The following is a 22,734-nucleotide window of genomic DNA, read 5'->3' as shown; positions in this document are numbered from 1 at the left end:
TGGAGAAAAAGGTAGAGCACAATTCTAACTCACAAAAAAAGACCAGACTTACTGGCCTGACAGAGACTGGAGAAACCCGGAGAGTATGACCCCCAGACACCCTTTAGCTCAGTAATGAAGTCACCCCCAAGGCTCACCCTTCAGCCAAAGATTAGACAGGCCCATAAAACAAAACAAGACTAAAGGGGCACAACAGTCCAGGGACAAGGACTAGAAGGCAGGAGGGGACAGGAAAGCTGGTAATAGGGAACCCAAGTTTGCGGAGTTGTTAACCAATGTCATAAAACAATATGTATACTAACTGTTTAATGAGAAACTATTTGTTCTGTAAACCTTCATCTAAAGTACAATGAAAAAAATTTTAAAAATTGCTTTTTCAATCACCAAGTTTTAATAGTTCTCTCTTTATTACTCATTTTGTTTTGTTTTTTAATTATCAAGAACTAAATTATGGTAGCTCACCTTCGGAAGCTCAGTAACTTATCAAGATTGTACACTAAATAAATTACAACCAATTATGCCAAAAATACTTTCGGAACCAAGATGGGAGTAGAACTCATGGCTGCTATTTTTATAACGAATGGGGGAAAGGTATACCTTATGGCAGATAATTACCCAAAGACACCTCTCTTGGCTGATGGCTTGCAAAAAGCTGCGTTGTCCTCTGGGCTAATGCCATCCCCATGGGCCAAGCACAGGCTTGGCCAGATGCACGTGGGCTGGTCCCTATCACCTGCTTGGAGCTCTTTGCTAGGTGCTCCCGGTCAGGGCTCCCCACAGCACGCAGCCACGCTCGGCATCTCATACACCATTCTGATACAGCTACCATAATTATCAGATTGTTTGGCAGGGGATGGATGCAAATCACAAATACGATCACAGCTCTGAAAAAAAAAAAATGTCAAACTTTACATACAAGCCAGACCACTAACCGTAACTGGTTGTAACTGATTTACTATATGATCTTGGGTAGTTACTGTGCCTCTGAAGGGGATGATAATTTAGTGTCTTGATAATTTAAAAAAAACAAAACGAGAAATAAAGGGAAAGTTATTAAAGCTTGGTGATTGGAAAAACTATTTTAATATCAATTATTTTAATAGTCTTGCTTCTATGAGAACGGGAAGGAGTTAGTCTTTTTTTGTTGTTAATAAAACCCAACTAATTTATCCTAACTGAAGGGGACAATGTATGTAAATGAAGAGCATTTTAAGAGACTAGGAACTTTAATTACTTTCAGGAGCTCTGCATCTTAGGACTGCATTAACCATCTGTTGATTGGTGGAAAATTCACTTAAAAAGAATGGCTTGAAACTAGCGCATCAAAGCCTCCATTTCAGTGGTGCCAGCTAGTACTTATGCTGAAATTACACTGTATAGTAAATTGTTATTATTTTGATATGTGAAAGCAGTGTTTCCCAAGTAGGCAAATACTTCCAATGGCAACGTTATTCCTCCTGGGTTTTTTGAGGCTAAAACCACACACTCTTAATTAGTTTGCTCTAAATTAATGAGAGTTTACTGTACTCATTTCTAAAAGGGCAATGCTAAAATCTAGGAAAAGCTATTGCAATTAAAATGGGGAAAGGCAAAAAGATACTTTGGCAGAACGCTGAATTAACGGTCCAACTGCTTTCCGAGTGCCCCCACAAGATATTTTTATACCCACAATAGTATGAACATGAAGATAATCCAATTATAAAGATAATGACATTGTTAGATTTTGTTTTCTGTACAAATTTGGAATCCTACATTCAGACCTGTCATGAGCCTTGGTCCTGGTTGATGCCAAATTTGCATTAAAAAGTGACCCTGGAATGCAGCCAACTCTTGGCTCTTGCTTGCTAGTGGGTGTTTCTATTAAGCTTTGTCACCAGAGGACAATGAATGTCTCTGGAATGGCAACTGGAGCCAGGTAATTATAGGTCTGAAATCAAGCAGGTCCCATGTGGCATCATTCGCTTTGTTTCATAAATCTCACATTTTCAAATGACCCACCCTCTGCCTAATGTGTCTTTTTAGATGAAATGATGAAAACATTTTTTATTTAAAAAATAGCTGTTAAATGAAGTTATAGACAAGAAGTTATTGGAAATTTATGATGAAGGGGTTGAAAATATGTGTAATACTTCAGTAATTCCATTTTCAGACCACATCAGTAATGTTTTATAGTAGCCTCTAAGCCAAACCACTGAAAACTTAGAAGGAACTATAGAATGTTTAAGTGAAAACCATTCATTTCCGAAGCAAAACCTATTCCGATTCTTTTTGCATAAACAATTTTGGGTGCATACGTAAAACTCAAGATAATCTTACTAGCATATTCCAAAAGAAATGCTTTCCCCAAATCTCTGTGAATGTCACCTTTGCTCAACAGTGTTAGAAAGCCATGTCGTAGATAAATTTTCAACAGATAAGTTTATTTGTAAATTTCCAAAATAAGAATGTTTAGGTTTTTCTTCTTAGCAATTTGCTTTTACCCATTCATCTGGTCTCCCTTCTAAGCCTGAGTGTATGTATCATATTCATTTTTCTTGTGAATATTATCAGTTGGCGCCTTTTCAGAAGGAGCAGCCAAAGTTCTTAAGCTGACTAAACGTATTGCATGAAATTATTCCAAAAGCATCTCAGCAGAAAGTTTCTTGAACATCAGTAGGAAAAACCTTGAGCAATTATGGAAACGGCCACCTGCATTGTAAGATCAGTCTAGAGTATATCTGGGAAAGGGAAAGATAGCCCATTTTTGAAATGCTTAAGAAACAGAAAGCTATTATTAAATTTTCACCATGCCCCATCAGACTGAAACAAAATACTAATAAATAAGAGCAATTTAGGATAACCTACAGTGTTCGACCATCTTGCCAAACTTTGTGGCAATGAATTATGAACCAAAACGTGTGATATCAGTTATGAGATCCAGTATATATATATTCTCCACTGCTGAAGAAAGCCTGGAATACTCATGTAAATAATTAAATAGCTGAGGTAGGGAAGGAGGGAGGAAGAGAAAAAGGGAGGAAGAAAGGATGGAGGATGGAAGGACAAAAGGTAAAGTAGAAAAAAGCAGAAGAGAAAAAAAGGAGTATAAATTTTGGGGAGAAAACAAATGAATTCATGTGCTTCATACCGTCAGAAAATAAAACTGTTCCCCAATGCACACAGACCCATACTCTATCACACACTTATTTTTCAGTGACCAAAAAAAAAAAAAAGGAAGAAACAAATGTACAACCAGAGTGCTGTAATCTGATGAAGGCCAGGGCCTTGTAAAACATTATTTGTCTGCTTCCTTGGGATAATGTTTGTTCTATTTCAATCATACAGCTTATATCTAACATTGTGCTTCTATCTATAAGGAGCCACAGATTTATGTTTTTGGAATTAGGTAAGTGGTGTTTTTTTTCTTTCCCAGTGAATAGCCATTTTCTCACTAGGAAGAAACTGGACAAGAGAGTCTCTAACTCCCTTCCAGCATCCCAGCACTTTGTGCCAAAACTTGTAAAGCAAAGACTCACATAGCAATTTCTCTTTCCATCTGTCTAGCCCCCCATTCATCCTTCCAGCCAAACAGAAATCATTGAATTCCTCCTAGGTACTTAGCTCTGTGATAGAAGAGCTGGGGATAGAAGAGCAGGAGACAAAATTCCCATCCAAAAGACACTTACTTACCTCCTACAGGTTGAAAAAGACATTTACTTAAATATAACCCAAACCAAAAACCCATTGCTGTTGAGTCAATTCCAACTCATACTGACCTTATAGGACAGAGTAGAGCTGCCCCATAGGGTTTCCAAGGCCATAACCTTTATGGAAGCAGACCACCACATCTTTCTCCCAGATAGCAGCTGGCAGGTTTGAACCACTTACCTTTCAAAGTAAGCACTTTAACCACTGCACCATATAAATCTGAAAAAACCAAACCTCTTGCCATTGAATCGATTCTAACTCATAGCAATCCTACAGGAGACAGTAGAACTGCCCCATATGGTTTCCAAGGAGCAGCTGGTAGATTCGAACTGCTGACCTTTTGGTTAGCAGCCAAGCCTTTGACCACTGTGCCATTGTGCCAGATACAAATATGTAATTAAAAACTGTGATGAATAACATGAAGGAAAATTACGTATGCAATAGAATCCTATAACAGAAGGACTTGATTCAGACGTTTAACATGTCCTAAAAAATAAATAAAACATGTATCTCGATTCTTTAGGGGTAGAGAGAGTATTTTGCCCAATGCCCATAGCCAGTAAAATACTTAACCAAAATCTCTTACTATGTTATTTGTGCTCAAATAAAACTTCTTAGGCCTTTGATTTCTTTTAAAACTCTTTCTGTTGCTGACACAAATACCTCAGAAATGAATGGCAAAATTTTCACTTATAATGACAGTATATTAATTAAAACAAGCTAGAGGGTTTTATGAGGAATAGAAATGAAGAACCCAAAGGATGCGCATCTTATCTTGACAAAGCAACAGCCTTAAATGGGGAATCAGAGTGCTCTAGTTTCCAATAGAACTCATCCTATCTGTGCTACCCTGGCCAAGCTACGTAACGTGTCTAAAATTCACTTTCCCCATCTCTAAAACAACTGCAGGATGCAGTGGTGGTTCAGTGGCAGAATTCTCGCCTTCCATGTAGGAGACCCAGGTTCGATTCCTGGCCAATGTGCAGCTACCACCCGTCGGTCAGTGGGACTTGTATGTTGCTATGATGCTGAACAGGTTTCAGAGGAGCCTCCAGGCTAAGATGAACTAAGAAGAAAGGCCTGGAAATCTACTTCTGAAAATCAGCCAGTGAAAACCCTATGGATCACAAAGCTCTGACCTGTAACTCACCATGGCAATGGTGCAGCGTTTTGTCCCACTGAGCATGGGGTCCCCATGTGTCAGGAACCTACTTGACAGCAGCTGACAACCAAGTAACTACCATACCGTCTACAGGATTCTTCTGAGGAGTGTGTTACTGCACACAGAGGTGCTTTGTGACCGATGGTATAGGAAGGGAGAGGATAAAAACACTAAAAAAGAATCATGCAAATCTGAATCTCCACCTCTCTGGGGGGAATTAAGATCAGCTGCCTGGAAAGATTTCATTAGCTGATTGAAAGATAGCTCTGTCTGTTGTCTTTAAATTGCTTCCCAATCACCCCAAAAGAAAATCCATTACTTAGTACATACAAGGTTGCAGACCCTGCAAAAATGCAGGCAAATGCTTTCTGCAATAAATAACCATATGTGCACTTGGGGATTTAACTTTTTCTCAGAGAGGAAAATGGTATTCTGTTTGGAAGAAACCAATGTTGGTTTGCTTTTTTTTTTTTTCTTTTTCTTTTCTCCCTCTTGGAAATATATTCAAGGACAACAGAGGCACACTGAAATTGGGAAAAGTTCAACTTGAAATGCCACTTCAGTCAGAGGAGTGAGGTAGTAATTCTTGCTAAAGACCTTCTCTTGCGCAGTCACCTATATTTTTACTTTAGGAGCCTTTGTCATTGTTATGGAGTCCATGAAGGGCATCGCTCAAAATGTGAAGCCACCCTGGCCCTGCCCTGCTTGATTAATGGGGCTCCTCTGTGAAATCATGGCTGGAAGGAACCATTTTTAACTGCTCCTGTCAGAAGGAATCACTCAGTGTTTACTTTCCAGGATTTCAATGTAGGTTCTCCAAAGCTGTACACAAGATTATATAAATAGCAATCATTTGCAATACGTGCGACTCTCCTCTGAAGTAAATGTACCAGAATGAATAACTACTTCAACTGTTGATAAGTTACCATCTCAATTAAGGGTGGCAGTTGAAAATAAATTGAGTATTAGTACAGAGAACGGAAGATTGAAAAAAAGAAAAAAAAACACAATCATGGAATGATTTATTTGTGGCCAAGCTTAACAATATTTTGAGATAGAATTATCCTATTTACTCAGTGTGATCTACTTTGTTCTTCAGGCATCCATGGCTTAAAAAAGGAAAGACAAAGAAAGTATGAAAGTCTTCAGCTTTATTAACGCAAACATATTTTTATTAAAGAGTGAATGCATTTATGCTAAAGAATAGTTTACATATGTCGCAAAGCAACAAGCATATCTTCAACGGGTGAGTCCTCCTCAATATTCTCCATGCTTATTCTACATGCCTTAACACGGGACCCATGCACGGGGGGCACACGTACACACACACAAACGCATACACAGACACACAGATACACAGACCAAACGATGACACCACCGCTCTCTGGATCCCTTAAGCGCTCATTTAAGGCTTCCGTAAGGTGCGCCAGTGCCCCTAACATTACCAGGATTCAAAATAGACTTTTAGAAAGGAGCAGCATTCCCTGGAAGACCAGTCATCTGCTCTCAGCCTTAAATGTATGCATTTTAACAAATACTTTCCATTTTATTCAATGTTGACTCTTTGCACTTACAACATCTAAAGATCCACGAAACTCAGAAATCCCAGGCTTTTGTAGTAAGAGCTTCTCGTGAGAAATCATGAACAAACTGGCAACTGTGACCCTAAGATAGCCCCAATTTTAACATAACAGGGTCAGATTTCCCTTTAGATTAAGATGCATGTGGCTTCTCCAGAAAAGCCAAGTTTAGAGAACTGATTCCCTAGTTGAGTGCAATGCTGAGTGATGGGAGCAAGGCTTCCTTGGTAATTCCACATCAGACATGAAGCTTGCTTTGAAGGATTCATCAGCCAGGACCATCAACTGTAATACCAAAAATCAAAAAACCAAACCTGTTGCCGTTAGGTTGATTCCGACTCATAGTGACCCTATAGGACAGAGTAGAACTGTCCCCTAGGGTTTCCAAGGAGTGGCTGGTGGATTCGAACTGCCAACCTTTTGGTTAGCAGCTGAGATATTAACCACTGCGCCACCAGGGCTCTATCAAATGGAATAAGTTACCATAAATCAGGGTTGAAAAAAGGACAGCGTGCATGGAGTTTTATCCACTTGTTTTATAACTCCTTCTCTTTTTCCAGAATGTCTGTTGTCGTGGTCAGTTGGTCGGATTGTTTATTTCATTTGCTTGGTTATTTTCTTCTCTTTTGGTGTCCTGCAGTGTATGTTGAGAATCCATCTCACTGGGAATGTTGGCTTGGGTTGGAAGGGGAAGGAGGACAGAGAGGGTAGGAGGAGGGAAGGGGTAAATTAGTAGCTCCAAGTCTTCTAAGAAAATAGATGATGTGAATACAATAAAAGGGTACTACTTGATATATTTATGTAATAAAAGCATTGTCTTTAACTGTGAATTAACTGCCAACTATTGGGTTGTTAGTTGTAAAGCTCAATAACGGCTGTGCTAGTTCCCATACTGAGGAGACATGCCATGGGGGTGGAGCTCTCAGAATCATCCTGAGGAGTTCTTTCAGCCTTTTGGCCTCCACACCCAAATCAGCATCTCCACCCTCCCATGATGGATAACGTAGGCGCATCTAACATTCTTGTTGGGTTTCATAAGGCAAATTGGAACGATTCATCAAATGACAGCCGCAGAGTATTTGCCTGAGAGTGGTGGAAATCCGCATGGAGATCTCCCACAGCAAGGCATTGGAAAATAGGGAAAAAAAGAAGAAGAAGAAGAAGAAGAAGAAGACAGTCTAGAACCTTCCTCCCCATCTACACCCCCACCCTCCTCACAGTCACAGCAGCAGCAGATTTCAATGCAACGTAATTAATGATACATTTCTTTAGATTTAGAATTGCTCTTCTGAATTTAAAAAGCGTGCTCGGCCAAGAGTTTGGCAGTCATTTCATCCCAAATTTGAATCATCCATTATTCATCTATCATCTTGAATTCCTTGACCATTGCTGCCTCTGCTGAAGCACCCTAAGTTCATTCAGCCGTCATCAGATTCCAATTCCTGGAACACCTCTTTGGAGGAGCTGTTTCTGTGGATCCGGCCATCGCTCTTCATACTGTGGAAAGTTTTCTTGAAGGCCTCCATCATGGCGTGGGCCAGCTTCTTGGCCTCAAGCTTGCTCTCACACTCAACAGCGTGGCAGTCCATCTGGTATGACAGGTCGTCGTTGATCTCCCTGTACACCCAGGCAAAGATGTTGGGGCTCACGGTGTGGTCGGCCGTGCAGTAGGCAATACGGGCCACCTGAAAGGTATCCATGTGGACAGTGGCCTCACCTTTGTGGTCGAGGTGATGGAGCCACACTTGGAAGGGGCGGATTTCCAGGAGAGCATTGGCTGGGAAGACGTCTTCTTGGGCTAGTGTGTGCTTCTTCCAGAGCTCAATGACTGGCTTTTCTGTGCAGCCAGACAAAAACTGCATGCCAGTGGTGGAAACTTTACCCAGATAGGTAACCTGCAGAGGGAAGAGAGGGAGAAAAGGGGAGAGGTCAACAGTAGGCTCTTTGTTCTACTTGATTAAGTGAGTAACCCTTTGCTGTTGAATTAATTCCGACTCATAGCGACCCTATAGGACAGAGCAGAACTGCCCCACAGGGTTTCCAAAGCTGTAACCTTTACAGAGGCAGACTGCCACATCTTTCTCCTGTGGTGGGTTTGAACCACCGACCTTTCATTACCAGCCAAGTGCTTTAACCACTGTGCAACCAGGGCTCAATTAAGTGAGTAGATATTCTCCAATGCTCACGCTGGGAAGGTGGAACAGTTTTGTTCTTGCTCAATAAAGAGTAACTATTATCAGAAATTCTACTGTTCCCCCTAAAAAACTGCCCACTGGGCAAACACATTTAAATTCTTTAAATAGAGCTGGATTTAAAAAAAAAAAAAATTAATTTCTAGAAAATTACTCTCCCTTTCCCCACTCACCTCTGTAACTCAAATTGGAATTACTAACCATGATCTTTTACATAAGTTGGCATTTCTTTAAAATCAGAAATAAAGTCGCTCACATTGTATTTTCAACCAAACGTACACAGACTTTAATGACAGATGAGAGTCAAAAGGAAGCTACACTGGGAAAACAAAATTTTTATTAAACTTATCTCGTAGACTGATTCTCTTTCCAGATCTCTCGATATTTGATTTCACGCAGGCTGTTTGCTTCTAGCAAATGCCAAGGATGCAAAAACTGTTCTCTATAAATTATGGCCTAAAGCATGATTATTTTCCTTCCAAAGAGAACTTCCAAAGATTAAAAAAAATACAGCAATGGCCAGTTATCTTTCAACCTAAACAGTTTTTGACCTGACAGACATCTGGTTAGGATAATAATAAAGTAAAAGATCTTAAGATTACTAGAGGTTAAAACTAAAAGCCTGGCTTGTCAAATAGCTAGATGGGCAGCACTTAAAAAAAAAAAAAAATTATCTACCCTTCTAAGAAAAATAATTCCAAAGGATTCATACAATGCCTTTTTAAAAACTTATTGACAATGTACCAAGAAGGGGTTTTGCATTCATTCGTTTTACCATTGGAGCACTGCCATTACGCTACTGTATAAAACCAAAGGAATAGTTTAAGAAGTAACACAAAATAGTATATAATTAGGTTCAAAATCAGTGGCATGAATATAAACACTATGAGTTTGAGGAGGGAAAGACTAGAAAAAGGTCTCTTAGTGAGAACTGAGAAAGGACATTTGGCCAAAAGGCTTCCAAATTAATGTTTTTGTTTAGTGGGACTATACTGGTTACGCACAAAAAAACTTAATACAGACGTATGATTGCATCTTTTTCTGTATGAGTGCCTTGATTATCACTTAAACAAAGAGAGCTGGGTAATCTCTCTAAAAAGATAACCTCCTAGTAAAGATCAATTGCTGTACATTCTAGAAACATTTATTGGGATCCTATTACACACAGAGGCAATGCGCCAGGAGGGCATGGGGAGGAGGTAGAATGGGGTGGGCCAAAAACCAATAGAAAGGAAGTTACTGAACGTTCATCCAGAGCACAGGCTTCGAGGCAGAGGAGACGCTCAGCTCCACAGTTCACCGGGTGGGTGGTTCTGGACAAACTTCTCACCGTTTGTACATGCACACACACAACGATGGTGCAAGGCAGACCGTGGGCAGGGCAGGCGAGGGGTACAGCAGAAGAGCGTGGGTGCTCGGCAAAGGGAGCCATGCCACCTTGCCAAAAGAAAGCCTTAGGAAAGGGAGTCATTTCCATTTCAAGGCAGCGAGGTTTCAAAAGGCAGCTAGGAGCCCAGAAGGTTGAGGTGGTGAAGAAGAGGAGGAAGCGGTAAAGATAAGGGCTGCCGTGGGGAAAGCCCCACCTGCTCCAGCAAACGGTCCACTTTAGCCTGACCACTCACAAGGCCAAGGCCGAAGAAAGCCCTGGAGAAGAGGCAGAAAGTCCATGACTGCTAGATACAAAGGCTGAACTAATGGAAAACGAAGACCCTGGTGGCCAATATTAAACGCTTGGCTGCTAAACAAAAGGTTGGCGGTTCAAACCCACCCAGCTGCTTCAAGGGAAAAAGTCCTAGTGATCTGCTTCCATAAAGATCTAGAAAATCCTATGGGGCAGTTCAACTATGTCACATGGGTCACCATGACTTGGAATCGACTTGATGGCACCTAACAGCAACAACAATGGAAAGCAACAGGTGTTGACAAGGATATGGAGAAAATGGAATCCTCATCAAAAAGTTAGAAGATAGAATTAGCATAAACCAAAAAACCAAACCTGTCGACTCATAATGACCCTACAGGACAGAGTAGAACTGCCCCATAGGGTTTCCAAGAAGCGGCTAGTGGATTCAGACTGCTGACCTTTTGGGTTAGCAGCCAAGCGCCTAATCATTGCACCACCAGGGCTCCAGAACTAGCATATGATCCAGCAATTCCACTCATAGGTATATACCCAAAAGAACTGAAAGCAGGAACATGAACAGATACTCGTACACCAGTATTCATCGCAGCATTATTCACAATAGCCAAAAGGTGGAAACAGCCTAAATGTCCATCAGCACATGAATGGATAAGCAAAATGTGGTCCATACATACAGCGGAATACTACTCAGTTATAAAGAGAATGAAGTTCTGATATATGCTACAACACAGATGAACCTTGAAAACACCACACTGAGTGAAATAAGTCAGTCACAAAAAGACAAATGTTTTGTGATGCCACTTATATGAAATATCTAGAATAGGCAAATGCATAGAAACCAAAGTTCATTAGTGGTTAGCAGCGGCGAGTGGGAGGGAGGGGGAAAGGAGGATTCAATGCTTGAGTGACACTGAGTTTCTATTCAGGAGACAGGAAAATTTGGGAATGGACAAGGGTGATAGTTGAACAACACAAAGAATGTTGTTAATGTCACTGGACTGTCCATGCGAACACTGCTGAAGTGTGAAATGTTTTGCTACATATATATTTATCACTGCCTTAATTTCTTAGTGCTACTGTCTTAGTTATCTAGTGCTGCTATAACAGATTTACCACAAGTGGATGGCTTTAACAAACAGAAATTTATTCAGTATAGGAGGCTAGCAGTCTGAATTCAGGGTGTCTGCTCCAGGGGAAGGATTTCTCTCTGTGTTGGCTCTGGGGGAAGGTCCTCGTCATCAATCTTCCCCTGGTCTAGGAGCTTCTCAGCTCAAGGACCCTGGGTCCAAAGGACATGCTCCGATTCTGGCACTTCTTTCTTGGTGGTATGAGGTCTCTCTCCTCTCTGCTGGCTTCTCTCTTTTTATATTTCAAAAGAGATGGACTCAAGATACAGCCTAATCCTGTAGACTGCATCCTGCCTCATTAACATAACTGCCTCTAATCCTGCCTCATTACCATCATAGAGGTTAGAATTTACAACACAGGATAATCACATCAGATCACAAAATGGTAGACAACCACACGATACTGGGAATCATGGCCTACCCAAGTTGACACATATTTTGGGGGGACACAATTCAATCTACAACAGCCACTATAACAGAAAACCACAAACTGGTGGTTTTAAAGAACAGAAATGTATTTTCTCACAGTTTAGGAGGCTAGAAGTCCGAATTTAAGGGACTGGCTCTAGGGGAAGGCTTTCTCTTTGTCCACTCTGGGGGAAAACCCTTGTCTTAGCTTCTCTAACCCCTGCATTCCTCAGTTCTTTGGCAATCTCCACGGGGTATCTATCTTTCCTCCATTTGTGCTTGCTCTTCCTGCTTCTAATCTGTTCTTTTTACTTCTCAAAAGTGATTAGGTTTAGGGCACACCTACACTGATATGGCCTCATTAACATAAAGAAAAACCTATTTCCTAATGGGATTACATCCACAGGTACAGGGGCTAGGATTCCAGAACATATTTTGGAGGGACACAATTCAAGCCATAACCACCTCAATTAAAAAAAAGCTGAACTTTGTGGGTGGCCCTGCATGGCAGGCTGACTAGCAGGGACGTCTCTGGACTTGACAGAAGGTCACTGAAGGTCTGTGGCGCAAGGAGTGCCTGGATGTGATCGGGGTCATGGACTCAGAAGACTCGCGTGATGCAGGAAGAAAGATGGACGGGGAGAGCTGACCAACAGTAGGATGCCCAGCCAGGAAGCTTTGCAATAGCACAGTCAGGGGGCCAGAGTGGCCCAGATTAGAAGTGGAGACAGAGTGAAAGGAGAGGGGGAGACAGCTGGGAACACTATCACAGAGGTAAAAGTGACAATCCTTGGCAATAGATCGAGGGAGGAAAACAACTCAGATGACCACTATAAGCTCCTCTGTTCCCCAAGGAGAGCAACCAGTTGAAGAGCTTACCATCACTGTGGATTCACGACAGACAATAAGGGCGGCATGGTACAATAATACATACTCTGCGCATTCTTAAAGAATACTTACTGAACATGCGCTTTCTGTTTATGGGACTTTGTGACACCTTTCCTTTTTTTTTTTAAATGGCTTTATGATGTTTTTCAGTTTTTTTTTAATTGAAGTGAAACTCTAATATCATAAATTTAATCATTTTAGTAGTAAACAATTCATTGGCATTTAGTACAATGTTGTGCAACCATCATCTCTGATTCCAAAGTATTTTCATCACCCCCAAAGGACACCCCACATCCATTAAACAGTCACTCCGTACTCTGCCTCCCCCAAGCCTCTGGCAGCCGCTAATCTCGCTAATCTGCTTTCTGTCTCCATGGACTTGCCTGTTCTGGACATTTCATATAAATGGAATCATACAACATGTGACCTCAAGTGTCTGGTGTCTTCCATCCAACCTAACGTTTCGGAGGTTCATCCACATTGTCGCATGTATCAGGACTTCATTCTTTTTTATTATGCCTTTACTTTTGGAGATCCTGGGTGGTACACATGGTTAATGCACTCGGCTTCTAACTGAAAAGTTGGAGGTTTGAGTCCACCCAGAGATGCCTCAGAAGAAAAGCCTGCTGATGTACTTCTGAAAGAAAGTCAGCCACTGAAAACTCTATGGGGCACAGTTCTACTCCGACACATGTGGGATCACCATGAGCTGGAGTCGACTTGAGGGCAACTGGTTAACTGGTAATATTTGTGTCACACACAAAAAGTTCTCTTGTCTCCATTAGGTCATTTGACTCCTTGACAACCTGGGTCAGGATAGAGTATTATTATCATGACCCCATCTTTAAAGACGAGAACCTTAGGTCCAGACCATGGTGTATCCAGGATCATTTAAACCATCATGTGGTGACTCTGGGATACAGAGTTTATAGAACCAAGTGCTCGGATTTCAGCAACACTTTGATGATCTATGAGAAAAACAGGACAATAGAGACAGCTTGAAAAGAAACCTGTAGAATTATTGGACTATTTTGCTATTTCGTGAAGGCTATTTCCATTTGACTTCATTTTCGGTCATGAATTCATCATTCCCATCTTTAGACTGTAAGAGAAACTGTGGCTTTACACAGGCAGCCCGGATATGGGGTCTTCCCACAGAAGGGACAGTATTTCATGTCTGGCACTTTTGTAAATGACATGCCCTTCCATGCCAACATACACCATTAAAAATATATATCTTGTTTATAACTGTGGAAAGTAAGATTCAGAAACTCTCTAAAATTCTCAGGTAAAACAGAGCACAAATATATAGAAAAAAATTTGTTTTCCAAACTCAAAAAATATGTAATCTATTTAAACATAAAATTGGAGAAAATAAAACTCTTGATCTGTAGAACTGCAGACTTTTGGTATCCTTCCAAAAGTTTTATGCAGAAAGAGAAGCATAAACATGTCCTACTATTACTAATCTGGAATATTCCATTAGCTTCGTTTTGCAAAATATTACTCAGCGTTTGGAGGTAGAAGAGTTAAAAGTGGATTATGTGACTACTCCTCTCAGCTGTGATACCAACAAGGGCCAACAATTACACCCAGTGTTTGCTGGGGGCACCCACAATTTATACGATCTAGACCGGGATTGGCCACAGTGGCCAGGATGGGCAGACAAACCCATCCTCTGAGCACAGAATTAGCCGGTAGGTACCTCGTCTGCCCAGGAATGGCCGATTCTCTAGTGAAGCAGTTCCATCCCCACTGCCTGGAAGTTTGAGGGTCTGTCCATCCCAGGCCTTGTCTGACTCTTAGCCGAATCTTCTTTTGGATTAAAAAGAGCTGACCTGCTCATACCTTCCTTAACAGTCCCAGTAACAAACTCATCTCTGGTATCTGCCAGGTCTGGTCAACACAAAACATGAGTAAGAAGGTCTAACTGATACGACTATATGAACCTTGTGAAGTCAGTTAAATTCTATTTCTTTGTTTCCTTTACCGAGTGGATAAAGTTGTCTGAGATCCCATGAAGTTACACACAACGAAGAAATGCTGATAATGAGTTGTCAGTACAGAAGAAGAATGATCTGAATAGAGTTTCTCTAGAAAGGGAGCAAAATGATAAAATGATGGATGAAGACAGTCTCCCCTCAGAATGACCCCTTTAAATCAACCTGCTGTAATCCATAATGGCCCATGTTTCCGAATCCTCACCTAGGTCTGTGCACCAGCCCTGATTAAGGCAATTATTAACTATTGGCCAGCATAGTCCCTAATTCTTCCATTCAGTTTTCCCAAATTTGGCAATAACCCATATTGTTGACTATAAGTCACTACAAACCACCATTTAGGCTAAAAAAAAAAAGAATTTCCTTCTTTAAACTTAAGAGAAATGTACCTTATGGCTCTGCTTTTCAAGGGTAATCAAGTAAAAGCTTTTCTGGAAAAAAAAAAATCTCTCCATGCCAAAGATCCAGTTAACTGTGTGCAACCATGCTATTGTTGTTGGCTATTGCCAAGTCGATTCCAACTCATGGTGACCCCATGTGTGCAGAGTACAACTGCTTCATAGGGTTTTCAAGGCTGTGACCTTTTGGAAGCAGTTCACGAGGTGAGTTTGAACGACCAACTTTTTGGTTACTAGTCCAGCGCTTAACAATTTGCACCATCAGGGACTACTGTGTGCAAGCAAGGTGTCCCTGTATGTATAGGGCCCCAGGCTATGTGTGTCTCAATAAAATGGAAACTCTGTAACATGGGATGTTATCCCTGTATCCTTACACATCAACTCTGATTTATGGAGTTACTCTAAATACTCACAGAGAGATTGCTTCTTACCACAGTCTTCCTCATGTGGGGAACATTCTTTTTATACACCTCTGTTGGCACGTCCTCCCATGAGTGAGAACATAAGACTCAATGTGCAGAACTGTCTTGGGAGTTTTCTCCAGCAACATACCTAAACACTGATGTCAGGTCTGGTTAATGAGACTCTTGTTATTGGGCCTGTCTATGAAAGAAGTGAATGTTTTCTAGATGAATAAGTCCCTTCTAAGCCTCATCCTGAAGAGCTGCAATCTTCCAGAGTCACAAACTGGACGGGAAAGACCAAAGCACTGATTGGTGAACCTGCAGATTTGTCCAAAATGGTAGATATTTTAAGCTATCACAATCCAGGTGTTGGAACAAAGAGACTCGGAAGATGAGTATAGAGTCTTCAGGAGGAGTAACAACTAGTTGGGAACATTCAGTGAATACTAGTATCTTTTCTATGGCTGAGGAAAGAGGCATTGGGCAAGAAACTTACTCAGAATGAATCATCCAGAGAGAAATAAACAAATTGATTTAAAAAATGAAAAGTTGTCCCCATGTGTCATTCAACAACATAAGCTGATGCCTCATACACAGGCGTTTGCAATATGTGGAAATGGGCTTTGCCCAACCTTAATGAAGCCATTATTTGAGAAGATTCACTGCTTGAGAAAATAGATAGAGGTTGTGGAGCCAAGGGGCGAGCCTGGGTGTTTGCAGTGTTAACAGCATCAGACCACTAGAGACCAGTGTCCTCAGAATCTCTCTTCCTGACCCAGGGGTTTTCTGACAACATAGCCAGCTCTTCATTCATGAATCACCAAGCCCTGCTCGTCTGTGGCAAGACAAACCCGAGTTTCCTGACATTCATCCCTCTGACTGAGCTGCATCGTTCCCTTTTCTTGGAAGCCAGTTCATATTCCATTCTGGCCAAAAAAACCCCTCTTTTGAGTTCTGACTTGCCTAACTCTGGACTGAACTGTGGGTTAGAAAGGGTAACAACCAAACCAAAACCAAACCCTGTGCCACTGAAATGATTCCAACTCATGCAGAACCTATACGTTACGTAGAACTGCTCCATAGAGTTTTCTTGGCTATAATCTTAATGGAAGCAGATCATCAAGCCCTTCTTCCATGGTGTCTGAGTGGGTTTGAACTGTCAACCTTTAGGCTAGTGGACAAGCACAAACCATTATGCCATGTTAAATATGGCATTGCTTGATCTTGTTGGGTTCGAACCGACAACCTTTATAGGGGCCCCAAACAAGGATGCGAGACTGGATGGATTAGCATTTAAGAACCCAAGCACCTGGTTTCCTGGGGATCTTCTATCCTCCAAGCTGGATAAACCAGATTCACAAGCCCAGCTTTGGTCCAGTTTCCTGTGGGTTATCTTGAGGATGATGTGCCAAGAACAAAGACTCTCTAGAGACCTTCCTTAGGATATAAAAGATCTTGCTGTTCTTTCATTATCTGTAGGAGGCTTCCCTTCCTCAGCTGACATAAAATAACAAGATATGAGCACTGGATGGAGGAAAACATAACTGAAATCCTAATAGCCTTTGGGTTACAAGGCAGAAGATGAGAAAAAAGAAGAGCTGATCTTAACCCTGGGCCAAATACCGCAGCCAAGCTCTTCCTCTCTCACATCAATTCCCACACATGTATTTCAGAAAAGAGTGAAATAGATGGATTTCTGACCCCAGCCGGAACCCACCCCTTCCCTGCTGGCCACAGAAGAGTAAGAATCCACTAGACCCTTTAAAGAGTGGGGATGGATCCATGTACCTGCTACTTAAAAAATCCACAGTATAAACATCATCTTGCTGATTCTGATCAAAAACTTGTATTACCTGCTTTAAGCCATGAAGAAGGTCTTAAAGGATAAACACTGTTCACAATGAAATCTATGAAGTGATTGTCAGCGAAATAGTAAACTCAGAGGGTTCTAGCAGAGTAGGGAGGGACGACAGAAAAGGAGCTGCTGGAACTAATTTCTAGCTCCTTAGGAATCAACAACAGCAGCAACAACAATACCAGCTGCTAACATTTACTGAGTGCTTGCTTTACGCCAGGTACTGTGTTAAGCGCTTTAGATGTACCATTAATCCTCTTAAAAATTCTACGAGGTAGATACTATTATTATCCTGGTTTTATAGACTAGGCCACCATCCACCCAGCAGTTGGTACTACTGTGGTGGCTTGTGTGTTGCTGTGATGCTGGAAGCTATGCCACCAGTACTTCAAATACCAGCAGGGCCACCCATGGTGAACAGTTTTCAGGGGAGCTTCTAGACTAAGATAGACTATGAAGAAAGGCTTGGCAATCTACTTCTGAATAAAAAACAGCCAATGAGAACCCTATGGATCACAATGGTCTGATCCCATTGTGTATGGGGTCACTATGAGTTGGGGGCCAACTTTGATGACAGCTAACAACAACTAGGAACCAGGTACTATTCTAGGGACTAGGATATAGTAGGGAAAAAACTGATGAAACTCTCTGCCTTCTTGGAGCTTATGTTCCAAGTACATGAACAACGTTTACCACTAAGAATATTAATATAACAAAGTTGAGGCTGGTATCTTAGGCTGGGTTCTCTCGAGAATCAAAAACAGTGAAGTGTACATATATATAGAAAGAGAGAGAGGAGACAGAGAGGGAGATTTATCTCAGGGAAATGGCTCACACTGTTTTGGAGGCTAACAAGTCCCAAAGTCCATGGGTCAGGCATCGGCTGGAGTCTACTCCTGACTCACATCGCTGCAGGGGCTGACAAATCCAGAATAAGCAGGTCAGAGGGCAGGCTGCTGGTTCACAGGGCTACAGAAGCTGGCAAATCCCAAAGTCAGCAGGTCAGACAATAGGTTGCTGGCTCAAGTCCCAAGAATCAGAGGTCAGAAGATGATGAGCTGGAAACAGGATCCAGAGCAAGCAAGTGACCTTTGCCAGAACACCCGTGTGTATATATATACATTGGGTGCAGGCCACAACTCCAGGGACACTCCCCATACAACTGATTGGCTGATCACATCAGATCACATCATAGAGGTAATTACATTATATCACAAAGTGGAGGATAATTACATAATACTGAGAATCATGGTCTAGCCAGCTTGACACGTAACATTAAGTATCACAGCTGTTCATATAGAGGACACACAAAGTTCTCTGGGAGTACTTTCAGTGAACCAAGAAAACGTCTCTTTGGTTCAAAGAGGTCTTTCCCCTCATAGAGCACAACTGGGATGAATGACCCCCATAGAAACTGCAGCTTAGGACAAGCTTTATCACGTGAATGCTCATTAGTCTTTATACTGCACTTCCTGTGGTTTGGCTTCCTGAGAAGAGTTTGTGTTATCAGGCCAGGTAGTCTCGGGGCTTTGGAAGAGGCTCTGTGGGAGAGGACAGGAAGGTGGGAGACCCAAGGCTGACTCTGCTTCCCAACCAGATGGACTGGCAGCAAGGATGCCAACGGTGACTTTACACTTGTCCTGGGGACTGGGCAGATGGGGCACCTGGCCTCACCTGACACCTATGTTTCTACTCTCAGGATGTTCCAGGCATATCAGCCAAGTTCCCCTTGTTGACCTCTTACAGTAAAATTATAAATGGTTTGAGGCTGCTCAGCAACTCTTCTACTTTTCTTGGGTCTCTCTTTACTTTGGAGATCTGAACAGCAAGCTTTTCCACTGGTTAAACTCAAACTACTGATAATCATGTTGCAATAAACTCCTGATGATTCAAGGGTAAATCACAAGATTTATGAGCTTTTTAGAGAGAAAAAGGATCATCCAGGCCAACCTAACATCACTCCTTTGTTGCCAAGATGATGACTTTGATAGAGAGATGAGGAGAACATTTGCTCCAAATCACACAGCTGGCCCCTGAAAGAGCATGATGTGCAACACGAGTCGTCCGCGCCAACACCAAGACTCTTTCTACTCCGGTCTCTTCACCTAAGGAGGATGTGACCCCTATTTTTTAATCTCACGTTGTCTTCCTTCTTTCTGGCCATTTCGTCATGTTTCCACACTGTGAGCAAGCCTGGTCAGGGACATAGAAAGACAAAAAAACACTCCACTAGGGCTTGTGAAACATTTGGGAAGGGTTTGGAGTCAGAGGCAGTTAAACTGCCCTTCACCTGAGATATGTTTGCATAGCCTCGGGATTTAAACTATGATGCTAGCTAGCATCCATAATTGAAAGAAGGAGGCATTTTGCATAGTTAATATTCAGATAGCATACTCTTAAAGAGTTAGAAATGGTGCTTTATCAAGCGAACAACCCCTGCTTCAAAGAATAATTCCAAAGAGCAAATATTAAACAAGTGCTAAGTTGGCCCCAACTTGGCCCCTGTGGGTCGTGTACCAATATACCAGACAACATGTGATGTGGAATTGCCTGCGGAGCCAAACGTCGCAGCGGGCAGGATTTACACATCTCTCAGCAAGGTGGACATGTCTTAATTCGAAGTAGAGCTGGGAGTCCATTCTGGATGGAGCAGCTCCAGGGTTCCACTACTCAGGCCCTCAGCCTTCTGAGGGTCACGCCGAAAAACCCAGAAGATTCTGAATCAAAACTGAGTTTTTCTCCAGCATGAGTCTTGGGTGCCATTCCGGGCATCTGTTCTTTGGCAAATGTACCCCACCCTCATCAGGGTAAGAGTGGACCCACTTGCCATGTGGCCAGACTGACAGAGGACTGATGGTTAATGTTCCATGCAAGGAAGCTCCTCAATGTCTTTTGCCTCATGTATGCTTGGTTGGGCTTGGTCGGCCAACCCAGAGAGAGGCGGTGAGCCTGGCTGCCTTAAGGCAGGCCTGCCTCTCACTTTCTCAGCATGCCTTTGTTATTCCCAAAGGGCAGGATTATGACCTGGGAAGACTTACAGACTTACTCTTATTCTTATTATTTTTTTAATAGCAGCAATGATGCTGGCAGTAGAATGCTGGTTTTCCAAAGTTCATATCCTTCTGGAGCACATATATGCCTATGCCATTTGTGTACTGTATTTCTTTATTTTAGCAACTTTTCTAAGGTCCCAAACATCGAGAACACTCTTTATTGTTCAGCACTTCTTTCCAAGTATTTGCGTGGGCTGTGTTGATAGACTCTATAAAAATATTAATATAAACTTTACTAGGAGATACATTTTCTTTTTAATTATATAAATGCATATCACAGGGGATAGACAGTGAATTTACTAAGACCCAATATCCAGGAATAGTCAGGTGCTATTCTGAAACTCTAACAAAGAGCTTAGCATTGCTTCAGCTGTTAAATTCCACGTGTGTCTCACAATTAGGAATTATTTCTGTTATTCATATTATAACTTAGTTTCAACGATGCAGCGCGATTTGAGATTTTGTTTCCCATCTTGTGCTTATCAAGCAGCCCCAGTGTGCAATTTGTCCTGTCAATTGGATCTCGGATGTGTGAAGCTTGGAAATATTGTCACTGTCATGGACAAAGGCAGAAGCAATTTACCTGAAAGGCACTGAAGTGTGCCCCTGAAGGCACTGAAGTGTGCCCCTGAAGACAAAGTCACTTAATAAAAATGACACCACATTGAAACCTACATTCTCCCATCTGGTCCCTTCTGGTGAGCTGGCCTAAGGATGACAATTTACTTCCTGACAAGTCTATATCTCTCCTTTTGCTTTCTAATCAGTAAAGTATGCTGAGAAGGGGAAGAAATTCAGCAGAGCTCTCTAGCCCCTGAAAGGTCCACAGTGAGAAAATTCTCTGATTATCGAGCACATTGCTTGAGAGTTATTCTGACAAATGAATGCAAGGGACAAACACAGTGGCAGGTAAAAAATGCCACCAATTTTAGGCCTTGCAGCACTTTATCAATTCATTTTCCTTGGTGCATGACTCATTAGGAATGGGCCAGAGAAGGCACTAAACATTTGGAATGAATGATGCCGAGACAGCACTGGGTTGCAGGTAATAAATAACACACAACCGCACTGGCTACAAGTCTAGAGCTCTTCTTGTCTTCTAGGCCAGTGGAAGTTTGAATCAAGAGAAGGGGAGGTGCACTGAAGTTAACCCTAGGTTACTCAGCCATGATACACGGGTGTGGGGTTTGACTTCCAGGAAACATCTGTAGATTAGGAAGGAATAACTGAACCAAGAAATAAAAGATCCCCTGAGGGGTGCCACATTATAAAACTACCCCAAATAAATGAAAGGTTATACAATATGAAATGCTACTGGTGGGTCTGTAGACAGAGAAGAGCCAACTCAATGGCTACAGATGTTTATAAATGCAAAGCAGCACAGGAGCTACATAAAAGAAGGATGGGAAAAAAATAAGCTATGTAGAGAAGGAAGAGTGAACAGCCAAATGGCAGAGGTAGGGATGACAGGGTCTATGAAGGCAGCTGGTTTGAGGTGGCATTATAACTCCAATCACACAGCCCCAGTAAGACCAGTATCCCTCCTTCTGCCCAGCCAGACTGTGTTGTTTTTGAATTCAGACACCGTATAATTCACTACTGATTCTTAAGTGCCTGGCCCAGTGCTTGGGAGAAGTTGACATCCAATGAATGAGATGTTAAATAGATGAATGAATAAATCAGAATGGAAAGGACACAGGAGTGGTGAGAAGAGCTTGGCAGAGCTCAGTGTATGACTCCATCTCCCCGAATCTACACCAACTAGAACTTTTCTGTGATCAGAGAGAGCAGCTGGTATACACTTAAGACCTCTCCCCTCAACATCTAGAGATAGTGCCCAGCCTAAGATGTACTGCCACAGGGACCCAGAAACGAAATACATAACAACCAAAGTCACTGCCATCGAGTCGATTCCGGCTCATAGCCACCCTATAGGACAGAGTAGAACTGCCCCATAGGGTTTCCAAGGCTAGAAACCTTTACAGAAGTGGACTGCCACATGTTTCTTCAGTGGAGCGGCTGGTAGGTTCACAACAACGTTTTGGTTAGCAGCCAAACACTTTCACACTGCGCCACCAGGGCTCCTTCCAAGGCCCAGAAATACTACCGTTTATAGGGTTTATATGACTCTTAGGAGCCCTGGTGGCACAGTGGTTAAGAGCTCAGGATGCTAACCAAAAGGTCAGCAGTTTGAACCCACCAGCTACTCCTTGGAAACCCTACAGGCAGTTCTACTCTTGTCTGTAGGGTTGCTATGAGATGGATTCGACTCGATGGCAATGGGTATATGATTCTTAAGGAAGAAATGGACACTTTTAAGTGACAGGAAAGGCAGGTC

General features: G+C 42.0%; 1 protein-coding gene across 2 annotated transcripts in view; it reads right to left on the bottom strand.

The window, feature by feature from the left end:
• Nucleotides 1–7,743: 7,743 nt before the first annotated feature.
• Nucleotides 7,744–22,734, bottom strand: part of PID1 (phosphotyrosine interaction domain containing 1) — a 151,031-nt gene continuing 136,040 nt past the window's right edge. The window contains exons 1-2 of one of the 2 annotated variants that reach the window (XM_023740088.1): nucleotides 8,477–8,506; nucleotides 7,744–8,324 (exon numbers count right to left, since the gene is read on the bottom strand). In XM_023740088.1, coding sequence (XP_023595856.1) covers nucleotides 7,848–8,324; nucleotides 8,477–8,506 — 507 coding nt within the window. In that variant the 3' untranslated portion in view covers nucleotides 7,744–7,847. Of the gene's footprint in view, nucleotides 8,325–8,476; nucleotides 8,507–22,734 lie in introns of those variants that run through there. The other variant, XM_023740089.1, reaches the window with a different exon arrangement.

This window comes from Trichechus manatus, unplaced genomic scaffold (assembly GCF_000243295.1).
Source record: "Trichechus manatus latirostris isolate Lorelei unplaced genomic scaffold, TriManLat1.0 scaffold00147, whole genome shotgun sequence".
NCBI classification, from domain to species: Eukaryota; Metazoa; Chordata; class Mammalia; order Sirenia; family Trichechidae; genus Trichechus; species Trichechus manatus.
This window is presented reverse-complemented; position numbering and strand designations above follow the sequence as displayed.